The 21771-nt window shown below is 47.7% G+C and overlaps 1 protein-coding gene across 11 annotated transcripts in view; it reads right to left on the bottom strand.

The window, feature by feature from the left end:
- Nucleotides 1-21771, bottom strand: part of RAPGEF1 (Rap guanine nucleotide exchange factor 1) — a 134271-nt gene that overhangs the window by 40968 nt on the left and 71532 nt on the right. For all 11 annotated transcript variants that reach the window (XM_065928199.1, XM_065928201.1, XM_065928204.1 and 8 more), the window contains 6 exons: nucleotides 19575-19753; nucleotides 14683-14839; nucleotides 2059-2147; nucleotides 1243-1395; nucleotides 667-790; nucleotides 75-258 (listed from right to left, as the gene is read on the bottom strand). In XM_065928199.1, the coding sequence (XP_065784271.1) occupies nucleotides 75-258; nucleotides 667-790; nucleotides 1243-1395; nucleotides 2059-2147; nucleotides 14683-14839; nucleotides 19575-19753 (886 nt within the window). The remainder of the gene's footprint in view (nucleotides 1-74; nucleotides 259-666; nucleotides 791-1242; nucleotides 1396-2058; nucleotides 2148-14682; nucleotides 14840-19574; nucleotides 19754-21771) is intronic.

The raw sequence follows: 21771 nt of genomic DNA, 5'->3' as shown, positions 1-21771 counted from the left end.
CTCACCATCTGGCCTCCCAGGAGCCACCGGGAAGTGCAAAGCTGGCGGTGGTGACGCGCATGCCCGTGGCTCACCTAGCGTTTCACAGCTTGTGTTCCGGGAGCACTGCCCGCTGTCCCTGTCCAGAGAGGACAGCTGCTCATCCGACTTGCTGAGCTTGCCGATGCTGCTGCAGGGCGACAGGCGGGGAGACTCACCGCTGTACGAGTGGCTGCCTCCCGACAGCCGTCTCTGTGCGTAACAGTCCACGTCAAAGTCCTCGCGTGCAAAGTGAGAACAGGCCCAAGTCACTGCTGGGGGTGCGGGTGAGCCCAGGGGAGGGAGCTGGTGCGCATACTTGGCAAAGGAAATACTGGGATGTGCAGAAACTGGCTGCAGGCAGTAAACACCACGCACACGGCGCCTCTGAGAAAAAGGGCCTCTACAGGCACTCGGAGTGCTCCGATCAAGGAAGGCCCTGGGCTGGGCCCCATCTCCCCACCCTGGGAGGGAACCCCACCGTGGTCTGTGGAGGGAAGGACCATTCAGGAATGGGGGCTGCCCAGGGAGAGAGCTCCTCCCTGTGACCAAAGACAGCGACTGAAGACCACGGGGCCTCTTTCAGTTTTAGGAACCAATGCACCAGACCTGAAACCGACCTCTGCCTTTCTGGATGGGGTTAATTACCTGTCTATTAATTCCAACAGGTAAACTGGAGCCGCTGGTGGCTCGACTCATGGGGGCCACAACGGCCACGCGGGTGGGGGATGGAGCCGACTGTCTCTTCTTCGGGGGCAGTGCTGGTGGAGGACTGAAAGAGAGCAAGGAACCCCATCAAACCAGACAACCTGAACAAAAATCCTTTATACAGATGCTAGGGTGTGGGATGTGGGGTTCTTACATTATTAGACAGTGATCCTACTTTCCACACTTTCAACTCCCATCCCACTCCCCTTCTGCCAAAAGCCCAGCATCTGAAAGTCCCTGCTTTTTCCTTTCATGACAAATGGTACCAGGTTCTGCTTGGCTAGGGCTAAAAGGCAGCGGCTGGGAGTTCTCAGGGCGAGGGGGCAGGGGAGGGCGAAGGGCCGGCACCGGGCCAGACTCCTGTCCTCTGGAGACAGCTGTCCCGAGGAAGGTCAAACCACCAACGTGCCTGAAGAGCAAGTTCTTCCCCTCATGGCACCATCTTTTTGGCTGGCACCATCCGTTTGTGAAATTACCATGGAAAGACATGAGAGAGCTAGGAAAATAGAAAAGTACCTGTTATCAACCACCCTAATACCAGGTAAGGGGGGCTTGGGGGGTGCAACCTCTTCGTCCATAGAGTCTGGGAGCCCCTCGGTTGACTGTGACAGGCCGGTCGTCTTGTTTAGAATCTCCATCTCTCGATCCGTCAGGGGGAGCTCAGACTGGCTGGAGGGTTGAGGAGAACTCGGGGTTACAGAAGGCCCCAGGACAAACGCAGAGACTGAGAGTGTCAGGATGCGAGCGGGGCAGGGAAGTATCCAAGGGGCCCAGGACACAGAGCTGACACTATGCCCTGGGCTCCATGGCAGAGATGGGGTTCCAAGTCCAGTTTGATCACCCATGGAAGCTTGGCCACAGTCCCTGAGTCTGCACTTTCGTCTCATCTATGAGAGGGATCTCTGGACTGCATGATGCTTGAAAATGCTACTAAATGAAGGTGTTATTTTTTTCACTAGGGGTGCAAGTAGAAATTATTGCAAGGCCTTAAACTGTCCACATCACCCTCAGTAATGCTCTCAAGCCAAACCCCTAAAACCCAACCCTTCAAAGTTGTTTCTCATTATGGGAGGAAGCAGGTCAAGAAGAGTGTAGGTGGGATCACTCTGCACATCACACAGTGTCCTGAGAGAAGACCATCTTGAGACCAGACAATCATTCAAGATAGGTGTGAGCTACACACACTTCACGGTGATCTGGGCTCTTAACCAGAGGTCACTGAAAAGGGACCACGGGCCTCACTGGGCACGGTCTGCCTGGCGGGGGCTCCCTTCTTTCTCAAGTGTCCACCAACCGAGACCGCAACCCCTGGAGGGTTTAGTTAGCACTCACCTGTCAGGTTTGCAGGCTGGGGAGCTGGGTTTCACAGGGCTTGTTGGAGACGGATGCCCCTGCTTCTCGATGGTGAGTCTGACCAGCTCCTACCCCCACACAAGAGAAACGAAGTGAGACATGAGGAGAGCTCCTCACGCTGAATGTCCTGACAAGGTGGGCCACCTGTCTGCCCTCCACTGCCTGGAGTCCCCACTCACCCTACGGGTGAGCACTGTTTGACTCAGGTAATCTGCATGACTTCCCAAAGCATGCCCTACCCACCCAAAACACCTCCACAACATGCAGAGACATTTCGCATGCATAAAGACACTTCCTCTTGGAAAGGGGAAATGACCAGCCCACTGTCTCAGAATGACTAAATCCATCACACAAACTCTTGGCAGTGACTCCCAGTCGGTTTGTGGAGGAAGACCTGCTCTGAATTCTCTGAAGCCAGGACGCTGCCTACTAATGATCAAGCCTGTGGTCTGGGGGAAGGTGGTTTCCCAGAGTGAGCTGTCTGTGGGTGCAGCATCTGTGGGTACCCAGAGATGATGGGTGGGGATCTTTGTCACTGGACAGAAAGTTCAGGGCTTATCACCCAGCAGAGAAATGACTTCAGAAAATAAGTTTTTTTAATAGGAGGAAAAAAAAAAAGCAATTAGGGTTTACTTGGTTTTCTTTCAATGAGAATGCATTTCCCCTGACTTTGATGAGTTTTGATGGCTATATATACCATATAAAAACCACTAAAAAAATACAGAATGGGAGACTTCCCTGGTGGTCTAGTGGCTAAGACTCTGTGCTCCCAATGCAAGGGACCAGGGTCCGATCCCTGGTCAGGGAACTGGATCCCACATGCTGCAACTAAGACCCAGCAGAGTCAAATAAAAAAAAACCCTGAACAAAATGTTTCCACCACTCTCTCTAGTCCATCTGCCCCACCCTAACTGACTACTTTCTCACTTCTGTTTCTTGGATCACTTCTGCCTAGAACGTGATATAAATGGAACCACACAGTATGTATTCTTTTGTGTCTATCTTCTTTTTCTGAACAGCTTTATGCCATAAAATCCAGCCATTTAAAGCGTGCAATCTAGTGGTTTTTAGTCTGTCCACAGTGTTGTGCACCATCAACACAATCAACTTCGGGGCTCTTTATTACTTCCAAAAGAAACTTTGCACCTTTAGGTGGTCCCTCACAGTCACTAATCCACTCTTTGTCTCCATTCATCTGTCGTCTTTTGCTCAGTGTAAATGGCTGTGTCTCTGTGTGATCCTTGCTGTTGATGAGTTATATTCCAGTGTATGGATAAACCCACAATTCCTTCGCCCATTCTCCTGTTGATGCACTCCTGGGTAGGACCTACTTGTGTCACATGAGAAGTTCAGGCTTTCATCATGAACAACTATTTCTAAAATTACAGAGGAGGCAGCAATGGAAGAAAGTGGGGCAACATGGCAGTGTGCCCCTAGATCAGATTGCAAAGCCTCTCCAACTCAAAACGCCCTACCCAGCAACCTCAACAAGTATGCTAAGGCAAAGAGTTAATACCCTTCATGGTATTAACTTCCTTCATGGAACAAGTGTTCTTTGAAAAAACACAAAAACTAAAAAAAAGGTGAACACACCAAAAACAAACAAACAAACAAAGAAATTCACAAATGTAAAAACCAATGGTCAATAATCATTGGAAGTTCTCCAGTTCTGATGGTAATAAAAGCAGAAACTTTCAGACTTCCATGATGGAGGGAAGCAATGATTTGGGGAGTCTTTCTAAAAGATGACTACTTGTCAGTTCACATCAAAAGCCTCAAATACCTGCATACATTTTATAACAATTTAACCCAAGGAAAATAATATGGACATGTAAAAAAATTAAGCCACAAAGAATGGTCACTGCAGCATTCTATGTCACAGATAAAATCAGACCAGTCAATATTCCAGAATTAAATATTCACTACTAGGTACTGATACAGGTCAGGAAGCAACAGTTAGAACTGGACATGGAACAACAGACTGGTTCCAAATAGGAAAAGGAGTACGTCAGGGCTGTATATTGTCACTCTGCTTATTTAACTTACATGAAGAGTACATCACGAGAAACACTGGACTGGAGGAAGCACAAGCTGGAATCAAGATTGCTGGGAGAAGTATCAATAACCTCAGATAGGCAGATGACACCACCCTTATGGCAGAAAGTGAAGAACTAAAGAGCCTCTTGTAAAGTGAAAGAGGAGAGTGAAAAAGTTGGCTTTAAGCTCAACATTCAGAAAACTAAGATCATGGCATCTGGTCCCATCACTTCATGGCAAATAGATGGGGAAACAGTGGAAACAGTGGCTGATTTTATTTTTCAGGGCTCCAAAATCACTGCAGATGGTGATTGCAGCAATGAAATTAAAAGATGCTTACTCCTTGGAAGGAAAGTTATGACCAACCTAGACAGCATATTAAAAAGCAGAGACATTACTTTGTCAACAAAGGTCCGTCTAGTCAAGACTATGGTTTTTCGGACTATAAAGAAAGCTGAGTGTTGAAGAATTGATGTTTTTGAACTGTGGTGTTGGAGAAGGCTCTTGAGAGTCCCTTGGACTGCAAGGAGATCCAACCAGTCCATCCTAAGGGAGATCAGTCCTGGGTGTTCATTAGAAGGACTGATGTTTAAACTGAAGTTCCAATACTTTGGCCACCTGATGTGAAGAGCTGACTCATTTGAAAAGACCCTGATGCTGGGAAAGATTGAGGGCAGAAGGAGAAGGGGACGACAGAGGATGAGATGGTTGGATGGCATCACTGACTCAATGGACATGAGTTTGGGTAAACTCCGGGAGTTGGTGATGGACAGGGAGGCCTGGCGTGCTGCGGTTCATGGGGTCACAAAGAGTCGGACACGACTGAGTGAATGAACTGAACTAGGTACTGATTATATAAATTATGATAGAATCAAACAATGGACCATTATACTACTATTAAGAAAACTCAGAACAGGAATATATGATAGTGTGAAAAGACAATACAATGTTAAGTGGAAAAGAACCCACCAGTACATTGGTGTATACATAATATGTTTTGGAAACAAAACACAACCAAGAACACATGTATGGAAAAAAAATATGACTATGAAACACCTCTTATTTTCTTGCTTTTGCTTCTCTGCTTTTTCTTAATTTGCTACAGTGAACATACAGTAATTCTGAAATACCAATTAAAAGAGAAAACAGGCATACTCCATATAAGCGGAGTCAGTGTCACTCCACTCTGTCACAGTCGATGTCTGTTTCTGGAGAGATGAGGAGTGGCGGTCGCCCACAATCAAGGACTGGGAGACTGGAGGAGAAGGTCAGCCTTGGCTGTTTACCACCATCTACAAGTTAAACATGACCCTCCACACGCTGAAGGAGCAGCTACCTGGCTGGTGATTACAGATGGGGTGCAGAGCCAAGAGCTGATGCAATCAGAAGAGGGAGGCTGCCCCCCACACCCTGTCACCTGCAGAAGGATGGGGGAGGCAGTTTACCCTGGGGGCGTGGCATCAGGGGGAGTCCTTGGAAGCCCCACACTCACGCTCATGCTCTTTATGAGCAGGGCAAGGGAAGACAGAGAAGTGTGTACGCTCGCATCTGCCGAGGCAGGAGAACATTCCACTAATTCCTGAGCGACTATAATTAGAATGCCATCTTTCTGGAGAAGCAGCTGTGTGAAGTCAACTAATGAACGACAGCAACAGAATCACTGAAGACAGCACACATATGCAAGTGTGCACCCGCATTCCAGACCAAGGCAGAGCCCACGCCCCCGGGCCCCACCCCATCGGGCCCAGGCCCAGAGCGGCAGGTGAGGGACATGGTGACCACGCCCTCCAGCCCAGACTGGCTGGCCAGCAGACCCTCACGGTCACAGGTAGTAAGAGAGCCCTTAGAATGGGCGCATCCTTGGTGACTGTGCCAACACCCTCAACCCCACTGAGAGCCCTACACCCCCCACTGGAGCCGGATTTCTGGGAGGACGTCAGACTTTCCGGTCCTCCTGCGCACAGGCTAGGAGAGACTTTGAGACGACCGAGACTGGGTCCAGAGCCGGCAGCTGTGCATCAGACAACTTCCAGTTCACAGAAAAGCAGTTTTCAGAGGCCAGAAAGGTATTTGGAAAAGTCCCTTTCTAAATACATAATACATCATTTCCATGTTTATTTTATTCATACCAAGTGATCACAGAGACGCTTCCGTCTGAAATGACACTCGTCCAGTCAAAGCACAGTTCAGGGCTCAGGTAAGACACACTCCTGTCTGTTCTCGCCTTTTTGGTCCCTGCTTGGCAGTGGGCATGCAGTCTGTGTGGGGAGGCCCAAGCCCTACGGGCTCACACAGGAAGAAAAGATGTTGTAGCTGGCGAGTGCCCTCCTCTGCAGCCGGGGGCCTGCTGCTCTGCTCAGGCCGTGTCCCGACCTGTCACTATCTATCCTCTGTCCCCGCCGGGCCCTGAGCGTACGGCCACAACACAGCCCTCTACTGGCGAGCTGTCTGCTGGATGCAGGCCACTGGGGAGTTTCCTGTAACTACAGAGGTATAACGCAATCACAGGGCTCTCCAGACCCTGTGTGACTTTCATGGTGACAAAAAGGGACTTTCCTTGCCCCCATCCTAAGTGGGGGAGAGGCAGCAACAGAACAGAGGAAGTGTTTTCCTTCCCGTCTGTGCTCAGGACGAGGCAGAGTGCTGAGTAGGCCAGGTGCCCGCGGGTAGCGGGCTGGCGGGAGACTCCTGAAGGCTGCTTCTGGAGTTCACAGCAGCTTCAACACAAGGCAGCTGGAGGAGAGCTCAGATTCCACCGGCCCAGAGGCGGGGCCGGGCCGGCATGGGGAAGGGGTATAACTGAGGAACTGAGCACTTGCGTCTTCAATAAAGCTTTCAGGAGCCACCCCAAAAAAGGCCCTGAACGAGCTTACCCTATCACTGAAAGCCCTTCCCCTGATTCTGTAACTGAGCGGAACACATCACGGCCCCAAAGGAGCTGCTGCTGCTACAACTTCTAGCTGGATAGGAAGTCCTTCTACACCCAACATCTGTGAGAAGGAAAAAGCAGTATATGTTCAGTGCAGTGCTTCATGTCAGCAGGTCTACTAGAAAAATACTTGGTGAACTGCTCAGAAAGTGGACTGGGGAGGGCTTATCTTACTTTAAGATACCCTGTAATTTAAAAAACATACCAACAAAACACCCCCAAACCTGGAGTATGTGAACCTGAAATAGCAGCATGATGCCTTTTCTGACTTATGAAAGTGCATCCACACAGTTCCTACGCAGCAGTTTCCTTCTACACATACCCTGTCGTCTTCTTCTTTCCCCTACCCTCTCCTTCTCCGCTTGTGTAGAGCAATGAATGCTGAGAACACTGCACATAGGAAGTATGCAAACAGAAGGTACACAGGACAGACCATGTGGCCATGTGGCCACACAAAGAAGAACTATTCAGATAACTGCAAAATGATGGATAACCTGAAGGTCAAACATAACTCTAACACCTTTAATAATTTCTAATACTCATGCTGATGGAGGAGGTTGTTGTTATTCTGAGTCTGCTGTGTTTGCATTCTGAAAAAGACAAATGTGTCATTACGTTGATATTTTTGAAAACTGGGATTTTTCAGGGTGGGAGGAAGGAAATTAAGATATAAGCTTGATGAGGCTAAGTTAAAACTCCAGTGATCCTGGAAGTGAACTGGAACTACCAGAATAAACTCATGACGTGTTTTCTCTTAAACAAAACTAAGCACATGGTCAATCAGGAGCAATGAGGAACTGTGGAGTGAGGTCTCCGAATACCATTCCCTGAGAAAGGGGACCAGAGCTCCCTTGAGGAATCTGGCTGATGCCAGGTTGGTGGGAAGAAATGTACTAGGTGATTACAACTCAGTAATAATGATAATAAAAAAAAAAAGATAAATAACACAATTTTAAAATAAGCAAAAGATCTGAATAAACATTTCTCTACAGGCCAGTAAGCACAGGAAAAGATGTTCACCATCATCAGCCATCAGGGAAATGAAAATCAAAATCACAGTGAGGTACTGCTGCACACCCACTAGGTAGTTGTATCAAAGAAGCCAGTGGTGACACATGCTGGTGAGGACGTGGAGAAACTGGAACCCTCGTGCTTTGCTGGTGGTGACATACAGTGGTAGATCTGCTTTAGAGATCAGTATGGTGGTCTGTTACACGATCAAACACAGAGTTACTATATGGCTCAGTACCTGCAGTCTTAGGCGTATACCCAAGGGAGATGAAAACATATACCCAGACAGAGAGTCAGACACGACTGAGCAACAATGGCAACCCAAACAAAAACTTATACCTGAGTGTTTGCAGCAGCAGCGTTACCCAAAACTGCCAAAAGGGAGAAACAACCCAGATGTCCACACGTCCATGAATAAATAATATGTGGTATATCCATGCATTGGTGTATCAGTTCCGTTCAGTTCAGTCACTCGGTCATGTCCGACTCTTTGTGACCCCATCAATCGCAGCATGCCAGGCCTCCCTGTCCATCACCAAGTCCCGGAGTTTACTCAAACTCATGCCCATAGAGTCGGTGATACCATCCAGCCATCTCATCCTCTGTCGTCCCCTTCTCTTCCTGCCCTCAATCCCTCCCAGCATCAGGGTCTTTTGCATAGTTTGGCAATAAAGAGAGATAAAGTACTGATACATGCCACAGCACGGATGAACTTCAAAAGTATGATGCTAAGTGACAGAACCAGTCACAAAAGGTCAAACAGTATAGTTCATGAGTCCATTTATACATGTAGAGTGTCCAGAAGAGGCAAATGTACAGAGACAGAAAGTAGACTAGCAGTTACCAAAGGCTGGGGGGATGGAGAGAACAAGGGCAGGGTCTGGGGACAGTACAAAGGGTATGGGGTTCCTTTCTGAAGCTATGAAAGTGGTCTAAAATCAACTGTGGAGATGGCTGCACGATGCAGAGAAGGTATTAAAAATCACTACATTGTCCGTTCTAAATGGGTGAAGTGTACGGTGGAGGCATTATGTCTCAATAAAGTTATTACCACATTCACACCCAAGTAACTACAAGATGAACCTGGAACATCTTTTCATATACCCCAAAGTGAGAAAACTATCAAAGACTTCTGAGGTCATATCAAAATGAACTCAAGAAACAATCTGAATAAGTTGTCACTGCTCAAAGATGGGACGGGAACATCACTACGGGTCCTACGTGCAATGGACTGGACACAGAGTGTGTTTATACACCTGCGTTCAGAATGCTCCATTAAAAATCTCAATCCACGGGTCATGTTAAAGGATGCAAAGAAACACTCATTCTGATAACCTATAAGTAAAGAAAGGAACTGAGCGTTGATCCTGCCTCTTCCCTGGGAATTATAACACAGGGTAACCATGACTAACAAGGGGAGGTCTCTCTCAAAGTATTCCCACTAAGGAATGAGGAAGGGAAGGCAGAAAGAATTAGAATGCTGCCATTTAGCAACCCCAGGGAATGAACCATTGAAGCAATAACCATCAACGGCTATTAGCATCAAAAAGGGAAAGATGCTTCTAGAAGGAAGTGCAGGGCAGCACCCAGGAAACATTCTTCTAAATACACAAACTTGAATCTGATTCAGCCTAGTTTTCTGGGAAATTCAAGGGACAGAAAGGAAAGTGAAGGTTTGGTCGCCCAGTCGTGTCTGACTCTGCAACCCTATGGACAGTAGCTCGTCAGGCTCCCCTGTCCATGGAATTCTCCAGGCAAGAATACTGGAGTGGGTAGCCATTCCCTTCTCCAGGTGAGCTGCCTGATCCAGGGACCTAACCCAAGTCTCCTGCACTGCAGGCAGATTCTTTACCATCTGAGCCACCAGCGAAGCCCCAAGAGACAGAGGAACATGTTAATAATACTGTAAAGATGTAATCAGCAAAACCAAAGTATGGGAGACTTTTAGGAGAAATAACCCTTCCTTAAACACACACACACACACACACACACACACAAATAAGTTGCAAGGATAAAACTACAAAGAAGGGAGAATTTTAAACACTATTAATAAATAACAGTGTGTGGAATTTATTTGGATCTGAAATTGAAAAACAAACTGTTTAGAATCAGCAAGTTACTCCCTCCAGGACAAATCCAGTCCAGGGCTTGCTTCTGTTAGGTAGTTAGCATAGGAAAAAGGAGCCCAGAATGGCGGTGGCTAAAAGACAAGGAAGGGAGAAGCCCGTGAAAACAGAACAAAGGAAGGTGAAAATAGAATAAAGGAAGGTCCTAGGACCAGAGTGAGGACTTCAGGTAGAACAGCGTTCCTGACTAGCCCAATTTACATAGGGCGGGCCTGGGGGATGAAAAAAACACATATAAAAAGAGGAGCCAAAGGTCTGGGGGGGCGGAGGTTTTCCTCAAGCGCACCCATGCGCTTTTTCCTTCTCTCTCTCTCTCTTCCACTCTTTTGGGTTGGCATGCCCTCATGCCTCGAGGATGTATTTTCCTTTATTTTCTAAATAAAACTGAGCTGTGACACGGAGCTGTAACACCGCTGGAGAGCCGTGACGCACCCAGGGCTTTAACAAAGTCTGTCGCTTCAACTTTTGTTGTGATGAGACGGAACTGAGGAAATTACACTCCCCTGACGCTTCTGTATGGCCCTCAGGGTAAAAAAGCTTTGTTTTAAAAAATGAAATTAAAACAAAAACAAAGACTATGCAGCAGGCCAAGATGCAGCAGAGACCAAGCGTAGCCCGTAAACCTAGAGCATCTACTACCTGGCCCTTCAGAGAAGGTGTGCCTCGTTCTGAAGCTATGTGCTAAGGTATTTACAGATGAATGGATGTTAGGATGTCTCAGATTCACTTCCAAATAATCCAGAGGAGCAGGAAGAGGTCTGGAAGGAACAAGGCTGGCCAACTGTGGAAGCTCTGTGATGAGGCTTTATTACACTGCTCTCTTTTTGCAAATGTCTAAAATTTGTCATCATAAAAAATTTTAAAATAGGCTGAACAAGGAATAAAAGTGATGGCTGATCTTAAATGTCAGTGTGGCAGAGACAGCCAGGGGCCCCACAGTGTCTGCGCTTCCTTGTTAACAGAATTTTACTCAGTCACATGACTAAGTTCTGGCCAATAAAATGTGAGAGCTTGCGAGGGCTTGGAATAAGTACCGGCAAATGGAGAAGGGACAACTTCCTATTCTCTTTTCTTCCTTGCTAGTAGTTGTAACTGATGGAGACTGAACAGTCATTCTGCACCACAAAGTGGAACCTGTGTGTTACGATGATGGGAAACCAGGATAGAAGACCACATCCTGGCCAGTCTGTGAAAACGCCACCCTGGCCTTGGACTGCCTATTGCTAGGCTTCTTACACATGAAGGAGAAATAAAGTTCTACCTCTTGAAGCCAGGATTATTTTGGATTTACTTGTAGCCAGATCTACCCCTAGCTCATACAGTCAGGAAAATATTTCTTTCAAAATATCCACCTTATTCAAGGTGAGCCTGGAACACAAGCATAATTTTGGCTGTGACTGTTAAAGGACAGAGCTGTGGGTATTCCAGGTTTCCCCCAGGTCAGCGCAAGAAGAAGGCTTTTTTCCCCTCGATCGAAAAACTAAATGTGTGTGTATGTGTGTGTGCTCTTGTGCTGGAGGGCTCAGCAGGGAGATCCAAGAGGATCTGAAAAGAGGTAGAGCAGAGTCCAGGGAGACAGGTAAGAAGATGCACACCTGAGAGAAGGAATGCTGGAAAGGCGAGATGAGGAAGAGCTGGGGTCTTGGTTTTGAAAGGACAAACTTGTGTATCTGTCTGACCTCAAGAAACTCAGCCCTCCAACAGCCAAGTCCTGGGCTGGAGGTGGTTCCTACAGCAAATGGGAAGTGAAGGCCTTTGAGTTAAATGGGGAGTCAATTGTCAGCTGTTATGACAACTTAGACCTTAACAAACACCAGCACCACGGGGTCTGGATCGTCCCTGCTGTCTTGACTGACTCCAACCACTGACATCCCCTAGTGACGCAGGGCAGCTCCTGCTCATCCTATAGGCCTCAGCCTGCCCGTGGGAGCATCCCTGGGGAAGCACCTCTGATCACCCTGAAAAATGAAGGTCCCCCAAGACCCAAGTAAGACCTCGTGCTCATTTTCCTCCATAGCCCCAGTCCTGTTATAATTAATTATACAATTATGGGTCTTTGGCTGTTGCCCTTTCCACCTTTAGATTGTAAACTCCATCAGATCAGGGACTGTGCCAGTTTTATCACTATCTTCCTAATTCCACCACACTGCCCAGCACACAGGAGATTCTCACTAATGGCTTCTTGAGTAAAAGAAACAAATGTGAATTTCCTGAGCTTCTCACTGAGAGAATCTCTGTTCTGCTTAAAATATTTTAGGGACAATTGTGGAAAAGTTCAGACACTGACAGGTTCATAATCAACAGGTGTCTCTTTCTTGCTCCCTCCCCCTCTCTCATCCTGGTCAATCTGAAAAAACCTGATAAATTTTCTTTTAGACAACTTTTCAACTGACAGTGGCATGTTAATGATACCACAAAGAAAATCCACTTGGGAACGTCACAAAGCTTAACGCCTGGAAACTCCTCTATTTGTGATGTCCTGACTTGTTTTAAACATCTCATTACAATCATGCAGTAGAAGGAAGCCTTAACAACGTCACCTGAGAAATAACACTTGTCAGTGACAACACTGCCAGAAGCCTGGACAGGGAGTGGCGAGGCAAGGCACAGGTGACAGGCACCCCAACAGGGACGCATGGCCCCGGTCACGTCTCACCTGTCCTGTTGACCTCAGAGAGTAACCGGAGGCTCGCATGGGAGAATGTGTGGCCAGGTGCCACATCTGGAAAGCAACCCCAGGCTGCTCTGCAGATCTCATGGCCAAAGCTGATGGTGTAGGGCCTCACTGTTCCGGGGATGAAGAGACTGGGAACTCTCAGAGGATGCTGTGACGGCGTCCAGTCCCGCCCGCCTCTGAGTGAGCTCAGGAAGCCCCCGAAGACAGAGCGGCCCTGCTCACACAGAGAGGGAGCCGCCCGGATCAGCCCAGTCCACACGGCTCACTCTGGAGCAGCGTGGGGTGTTAAGCAATGCGTTCTCAGCCTTCAGTCTGTAATTCCTACCCATCAGAAGCGGGGAGGTCCTTACTCTACTCTCCAGAGCTTCTGGGGAATATATGTCGAAGGAGGCAGCTTTTAGGAGTCTAGTAGCACAGCTGAATGGGGAAGGAAGTCTTTGGACCTAGGGTAAGTATCCCAGCTGCCATTTTGAACAAGAGGGTCTAGAAAGGAGAAGAACATAGGTTTTCAAGCCAAGAGGTCTATTTGCAAAGCGCACCTCTAGCACCACATAATTACTACTAGACAGCAGCTAAGATCTGAGTGCTTTGTATGCCAGACATAGTTCTAAAAGTTTTACATGCATTAAATAATTTAATCCTTCCTATAGCTTAAAGGAGATAAGTCCTGGGTGTGACTGGAAGGACTGATGCTGAAGCTGAAACTCCAATACTTTGGCCACCTCATGTGAAGAGATGACTCATTGGAAAAGACCCTGATGCTGGGAGGGATTGGGGGCAGGAGGAGAAGGGGACGACAGAGGATGAGATGGCTGGATGGCATCACCGACTCGATGGGCATGAGTTTGAGTAAACTCTGGGAGTTTGTGATGGACAGGGAGGCCTGGCGTACTGCAATTGATGGGGTCACAAAGAGTCAGACACGACTGAGCGACTGAACTGAACTGAACTGATAGCCCCATGATATAGGGTGCCATAACTGCCTGTGTTTTATAGATGAGTTAACTAAGGTTCAGAGCACTTGAGGAAATTGCTCCAGTTCAGACTGGTAAGTAGAGGTGAACACGGGAGTGAAATCTAACGGCTCCAGCCTAGCCCTCCTTCCACGACATCACACAGCATCATCTAACAGCAGGGTCCACACATGCTCACCACTTACAGCCCTCGTCCTGACCTGCAGGCTCCCACCTGTTTCCTGCCCTACATTCTGCCTTGCTCCTTATCCACTGGGACTTATTTTCTCAATAAGGGTTTGTCCCTTGGACCCCAATTCCAGAACCATAGACCCTTCCTTAGAAGGACTTTGTTTCCCACCTTAACAATGATTCATAATTTTCTATTATGCTATTTCTGACTTCCCTGGGTAGAAAATTCACAAACTACATCATAGATTCCAGTTTTACTTCTAACTCATCTCAATCCTGCTTTTCTACTAAGACGTTCTTAGAATATGAAAAGGTAGCAGTTGACATGCTGGGAGTTTTGCTAAGAGTCAATGCAAAAACAGCTTCCATTGGACTTTGTCGAGCTGGCAGGCATGTACAGCCAGACCTGTAGCATAAAGACTCAGTGCAGATTTAGCACAAGGCCCGGAACAGGCTGACTGCCTCTGGCAGCTTTTCCAACTATGGGCCCAGCCCTCCAAAGGGGAAACGGCTGTAGGAGCGTGTGCACCAGAGAGACAGAAACAGCTGGGGGCAGAGTGGCACCAACAGCAGAGACACCGGAAGACGTTCACTCTAGCGTCAGGGGTTTAGGAACGAGTTCTTGTGAGACAAACAGCTCCAAGTCCCTGCTGAGGACCACCGGGAACCCGCACATACCTTCACTCCGTCCAGCACGGCCTTGATGACCCCCTTCACGGTTGTCACCATCTCTTTATCTTCTGAGTTCACGCCTTCCAGCATCACTTGGTCAGACCAACGGATGAGGTTGGCGAGACTTTGGTACACTCGGCTGTAGCAGGAGGAGAGGGCTGAGCTGGAGGCAGGAGGAGATTTTCAAGAGAATGTTAAAACTCCAAAGCATGGCCATCACTTTAAGTCTTCTGTTTAGCACAGACCTAGTTTCTCAGTGACTCAGATTTCTCAGTCCTTTCTATAAAATCTGCACCTCCTGTTAATAAATACACTTTCCCTCCCTGAACCTATTTCATACATCCCATGAAGATTTTGTGGAGCTTTATATTCTGCCCTAAGTTTTTTTTTTCATTTCTCAACTAAAATGTATAAAAATTTCACCACAAGAATTTATGTGCTTTTTCAAACTTCACATCCTCCATGAGATTCTGATAACATCTCTCAAGGAATGGCCCACCTTCCTCTCCTCCGACTAGGTCAGAGTGTTGTACACTTCTTATTCTGAATTAGATAAAAACTCACAGGTTGCTCTCACCTTCGGAGATGGCCCACACTCTATGGAGTGTGTTTCTCTCTAAATAAATCCACCTCTTACCTATCACTTGGGCTTCCCAGGTAGCTCAGATGGTAAAGTGTCTGCCTGCAATGCGGGAGACCTGGGTTGATCCCTGGGTCGGGAAGACCCCCTGGAGAAGGAAATAGCAACCCACTCCTATACTCGTGCCTGGAAAATTCCACGGACGGAGGAGCCTGGTGGCCTACAGTCCATGGGATCACAAAGAGTCGGACACGACTGAGCAACTTCACTTTTCACCTATCACTTTGTCTCTCACTGAATTCTTTCTGTAATGACACAGCAAGAACCTAAGCTTCAGCCTTGATGGGAGGGGAGTTTGGGGAAGAATGCATACATGTATATGCATGGCTGAGTCCCTTCCTTATTCACCTGAAACTATCACAAACAGTCAGGTATACACCAATATATAATGTTTTTGGAGTTAAGAAAGTAAAAACTCATATGTGTCATGAGGAGCCAACAGGTTTGTGGGCTTTTAGCAGGCAGGGTCTTTTAGAGAACAGCTTTTACTTTGATTAAAAAATTTTTCTTTAATCTTAGTTCCAAGACCAGGGATTGAACCCGTGCCCCCTGTAGTAGAAGAGTAAAGTCTTAACCACGGGACCACCACTTCCAACGAGGGAAGTCCCAAGGAATAACCTTTAAATATGAGTTCAAAGAGACCTGAAATTTACTAGAATTCCTCCTAACATTGGCTTGGCTTTGTCACCCCCTGCAATAAACCGTGGTTGAGAAGTCAGAGGAATGCACTAGTGAAGGGTATTTTAAGAAGGGTAAGGCAGAGGCGAGGTGACCTGTGGTGGTGGCAGAGGCATCGACTTTGCAACAACACAAAACAAGCCCCAAGTACTTCCGGAGGCCCTAACAGTTGCAGAGTACAGGCCAAAATGAAGATGTTTTATACCTCACACATATTTTTAAAATAACTAAAGATGATTATTCTGGGGATTTATGGAAAGAATTATTTTTCTATTTTGAATATTATGTATTACAATAGAAGAAGAGCAAAAGTGTAGAAAACTTGTGGGCTGCTATCTCCTCCATTAAAAAAAAAAAGCAGCTGATATTTAGCAGCCAAAGATATAATTGTAAGAAAAATACATAATATTGTAAGATGATTAAAACAGGTTCTAAAAATAAAGCCATTAAAAAAAACACCTGAACAAAACAATGCTCTAATAAGAAGCTCTTCAGAATCAGATAAGGAAGAAGAGAATTTCCAGGAGACTGGTCTCTACTCTGCTGTTCACTCTACCCTGTTCCAACAGGGAGAAGAGAAGAGTCAGAAAGACTGAAAGCAAACTCCTCAAGTCCCGTTACAAAGAAGAAAAAGAAGTCACAAGAAAGCCAGGGATTGGTTGCTTTAGAGGATAATATAAATGCAGAGTATTCAATGTCACACCTATTCTCTTAGGAAGGATGACTAGGAGAATAAAACAAAACTTTTAGACTTTCCTGGGTCCTGGATCATAGGTGACGTGGTTCTGAAAGGGAAGATGCTCCTAGCAGTTCTGCCTTCTCCTTCCAGTCAAGGCCAGATGAGGCCTTTTTAAACAAAGACGGGCTTCTCACCCCCGGCCTGAGTGGATGCCACCAAAGCACCTGGCAGTAATTAGATGAAAGAGGTGGGAGGGGTCACTTTTCTGTGACGCTCAATTCCTACCTGCACTGGATGTTAACATTCTCCTGAGAGCACCTAAAAATATCAGTGATTGTGTCCACCCTTCACATGGTTAGCTTGGAGGAAGAACAGTCCTGTGTCTTAATGTCATAGGAAAGACATTAAAAAAGGACTCCGTCCTGTACGATGAAGATGTCCAGAGGACCAGCTCATCTGCTTCCAAAACAGAGCAAAGCCGTCTACATGGAGGGTGAGCAGGGATCCTGCTCTCACACCTCCGTTCATTGCCCACAAGGAGCAGCCAGCTGCTTGTTCACAGGCCCGTCACCACTGCCCTGGAAACAGGAGAGAAGGGTAGCCAACAATCTGCCTGCTGGAACCCACCCACAGAAGAGGCAGGATAATACCCTCCCAGCCAACAAATGGGCTTCCCGGGTGGCTCAGCAGTCAAGAATCCACCTGCCAATGCAGGAAATGCAGGTTCGATCCCTGGGTTGGGAAGATCCCCTGGAGGAGGGCATGGCAACCCACTCCAGTATTCTTGTCTGGAGAATCTCATGGACAGAGGAGCCTGTCCACAGGGTACAAAGAATTGGGACACGACTGAGCAACTAACATACACATAACCAACAAACGTGCCAAGAGAAATGAGATGGTGGAAGTAAGCTAACAGAAACATTTGAGGGAGTATTTTCGATCATGTCAGGGAGAGCAATAAAAATATCATCAATTGGCTTTCGAAAAATTTCAGGAAGAAAAATCCCTTAAATGGTATTAACCAAAGGACTACCAGGAAAAAACAAAAGGGAAAAAACCATTGTTCCTTGTGGCCACACCCAGGCATTTCTCTTTTCCTGTCAAGGAAATCGTTATAGATGTTAAGTAATTATAAAACCTCCCCACAGACAAAAAAACACTCCAGACCACTGTCACATTACTTGATCAAGTCTCCCAGAGCTTGTGTGTCTATAAAGTAGCTTCCCCAGCAGAGCTGTTGGCTGACACTTGGGGACATGAGGCTGGGCAGCAGTGCGGGGCCAGCACTCTCACGGGACTCAGCGAAGGTGGCCGTGCTGACTCTCCCAGGGAGGGGGGCGTACGAGGTGGTGGGCATGAGGCTCCAGCAGGCGGTGCCCACGTGGTCACACACTGCTCACACGACTGCACGTCTCTTCCCTCCCGGAACACACCTGCCTGCCTCTGGTCGTCTTCTCCTGCCCCCAGAGCCCACCCAGTGCCTGCCTTGACGTCAGGTCCAGCCCCAGCGTCTCCTCCCCCAGGAAGTTTAGTAAGTGTGACTCTCTTGTAACTCGCCCTCCATAAAATCGGCACCTGGTCAGAAACTGGGGGAGTTGGTGTTCTCAACCAGATCTGAACTCTCCCATGGTAGGCCCAGCCCATGAGATGTCTATCAGAGCATTTCATAGAAAGCCGTCTATGCACCTGAAAAGAGCTTACTGTCAGGCACATTCCCTCCAAGGAGAGCCCTACCGGGCCTGTCCACGAGCCAGGCACTGGGACCTCGTGGGAAAGCACAGCACTTGCCTCACAGAGGCCTCCATGGGCCTCTGAACAAGGCGCTGAAGCAACTGGCTGCCCCAGAGGCTTGGGTACATGATGGCAGCCTGCTGTGGAAAGTGAAGACAGAACCGGGCAAAGCCCTATCAATGCTGCATCCTTCCCCACCAACTGGCTCCAGTGAGCTTCCAGCCAGAAGACCACCATCTACAGGGGTCAGCAGAACCTACAGGGGTTGGCAAAAACCCCAGGGCAGGTAGCTTCTTGGAAATGAAGATACTGTTTGCTTTATCTCCCAAAAGAAGAAAACTATGTACTTCATTGCCAAGTTCTGAAAGCGGTTCATAAAAGCTTAGCTCCATGGGGCTACAAGGACACTAAACCATCCTGAGGAACTGAAACAGAGAGATGTTTATCCCGAACATGTACCAGGGAAGGAAAAGAAAGCCAGCAGGCATCTGACAGCCTCTCGTGAGAAAGCTCCTGCGAGGCTCTCACTGAAGATCACATTCAAAACTGCTTTTCTTTCTGTGGTTAACAACAAACACAGAGGTAAGCCACTGACTAACCTTTCAGAGGAAAACGAACTCTAGCAAAAAAAAAGAAGCTTACCCAACAGAGGCTGACTCCATCCCCGTACCTGGCTTCCAACGAATCCAGCTGCCGTCTGGGAGGACCTGGCTTGGTACTACTCAACATTTCACTAATCCATGCTCTACTGGGATTCCTCTCTACCTCTTCTGGCTTAATGATGTAAGCGGTCAAGGTCTCTAAGCAGCTAGATACTGGCAGGATTTGGTGTCACAATAAACTATGGTTAACACAGAGAACTGGGGAAAATGTACCCAGATCAATGGGATGATTGCCAATGAGCAGGCTAGTATGAAAAAAGAACCACAGGCTCACCCAGCGGCTACCCCCCAGCAGTGGTGGTGAGCTTCTTCAGGGTCGAGGCCTCATGAGTAACGATGACCTCAACCGTGGGAGAAAACCAAGCGGAGGCCACGGGGCAAGTCCGGGGGCAGGGGCTGGGAGGGCTGCTTTTCCTCCTGGTACTCCCCACTGTTCGCAGAAACGTGGGGTGTGAATGGCCCCCAAACCAAGGTGCCCGATGCCTCCACGGCCAGTTGCCCAGCTCACCTGTGCTGAATCCGAGGGTCGCTCTGCACCAGGGGTAAGATGGCCTCCAGCACCTTGCTGGCAGACCCCGGGAGCATCTCCAGGACCTTCTTATCAATGGCCATTTTGTCCACAATGGTCTTAAAGTAGCGCAAGGCACTGACAACTTCCTTCTCTTTCTCCTCCAGCCAGCTCAGGTTCTGAAAGGAAATGTTAAGCATAAGGAGGGAGGAGAGAGATTAAAGGGAGTGATTTTAAAAGAAATAAATAACATTTCCTGTAGATCACTTTGAGATTGATGCCACTGGAAAGGGCTTCTTGGTGCAGAAACTAAGTCAAATTGTTTCCCTAAGGACTGCAATCAGGATACAGAGGCCAGACTTGGAGGCGGAAGAAGGGGCTGGACGGAGAAAAGTAGTTGAGGTATTCCTAAGTCCCTTCTTAGACAGAGACAGACTAGCCCGGGGTCTCCTCCTCCACCACACTGAACTATCACTGCTAATCTCAGCAAGTGTAGTGAGGACTGATTTGCTGATGGCTGTAGGATGCTAGGGTACTGTGCACGTCTATCCAGGAAGTCAAATTGAGAAACCCCAGGACTTTCAAGGTCCTGAGGGCAGTGTGAGACTGGCCAGAGGCATTAGTGCTCAAAGCCCATTCTCTAGGGCTCCTTGCTAGATTCCCACATTTGACCTGCAGACCCAGTGCCCTCTCAATTAAGATGAGATGGCTCTCCCAAAGGACCTGGAAGCCCTGGGGTTAAAGGGTGAGGAAGCTGGACAGACAGCAGAAATTCAGGCGTTGCTCCTGCTGCAACTGCTAACAGCATTCAGAGTATCTCTGCTTCTGAGGAAAGCTCACCAAGGAAGAAAATAAAAATATAGAGCCCTGGACCTCCCAGCATTCACATTCCCACACCCAAGTCTTTCCTCTCTGACTGTGGAGTACCTCGAATCCACTGTCAGTGGGTAAACACACTCTTTACAGTGACCCTAAGGTCAACAACCCAGGTCCCAGCTGGCTGGCAGGGATAGATAGATAAATCCAAAAATGGATAATCCATTCGAGTAGAACCGGTTACTTGCCCAGCGCAAATTAAGGGTAGTATGTGTGAGGAAAACTCCCACCTATGGGCTCTTTGAGCTGCAGAGACTATATAAACAAAACCCACCAAGAACAAGAAGATAATTTCTTAAAAAAGGAGATTTAAAACTATACAAGTACATAAAAAAGTGATAAATAATAAAGTGATTACGATTCTAAACATTATTTTAAAATAATGAGAAATGTAATTTTAAATTAAATTTTTAAATAGTGGATTTCATGGGAATATCAAAGAAAAACCATATAAATGGAGTTAAGAAGTAATTAGTTCCTTTAGTGGGACAACTTTCAGAGACTTGATTTAGTTCCTCTCAATGGGTGTACTTCCCCAATGGTGTTCTACAGAGCACTAGAATATCATTCTCCCATTCCCAGTATGGGTCTCTCTGCCCTCACTTTATGTTTCTCTTTTTACCAACTGACACCTTTATTTACTGTCCGTTTCCAAGAGTCAGGCACTTGCTTCTCTAACTCAAGGCAAAAGCGCTCTGCTTTGCTAGGCCTACACGGGGCTCAGAGGAACCTCAGTCTGAAGGAATCATGGCGCTGCGCAGACATCAAGCGTGAGTAAAACCACACTGGCTGGTTGGGCAAGAGGACAACCGCCACAACACTGCCCTCTCAGCACCTCAGGACTGCTCAGACGCCAGCATGACGAAACAGGGGGAGGAGGCTAGAAATGTTTTAAGAAAATGTGTCCCCAGGTTTGCTAGGGAGAAAGGGGCTGACCTGAAGATGGGAGGCCTCCCAAGCGGCAGGCATTTCACAACAGAATTCTCCTGTCATTTGCAGAGAGATCAAACTGGGCTGCCCTGGGCGCCTAACAGAGGCGTGACAACCTCAAAGAGTCGGGTTTCATCCATTAACGCTCCAGCAGATTCCACTCCCTGACTCAGTGGCCTCTGAATGCTGTGCATTCCCTCCACCCTCCAGCTGTTAAAACTATGGCTTCTCACAAAACGTAGCCAGCAGTCAAGAGTCTACAATGAGACACCCAGAAGAAGCACCCCCAGGAACCAGGAACCGAGGCCAGGGCCTTGGAGAGGTAGGGGCATCCACCCACACACTTCCTTGTGCATCGGGGGTTAGGGGCCACCACGGCACAGACAGACCT

Source organism: Muntiacus reevesi, chromosome 3, assembly GCF_963930625.1.
Source record: "Muntiacus reevesi chromosome 3, mMunRee1.1, whole genome shotgun sequence".
Lineage (NCBI taxonomy): Eukaryota > Metazoa > Chordata > Mammalia > Artiodactyla > Cervidae > Muntiacus > Muntiacus reevesi.
This window is presented reverse-complemented; position numbering and strand designations above follow the sequence as displayed.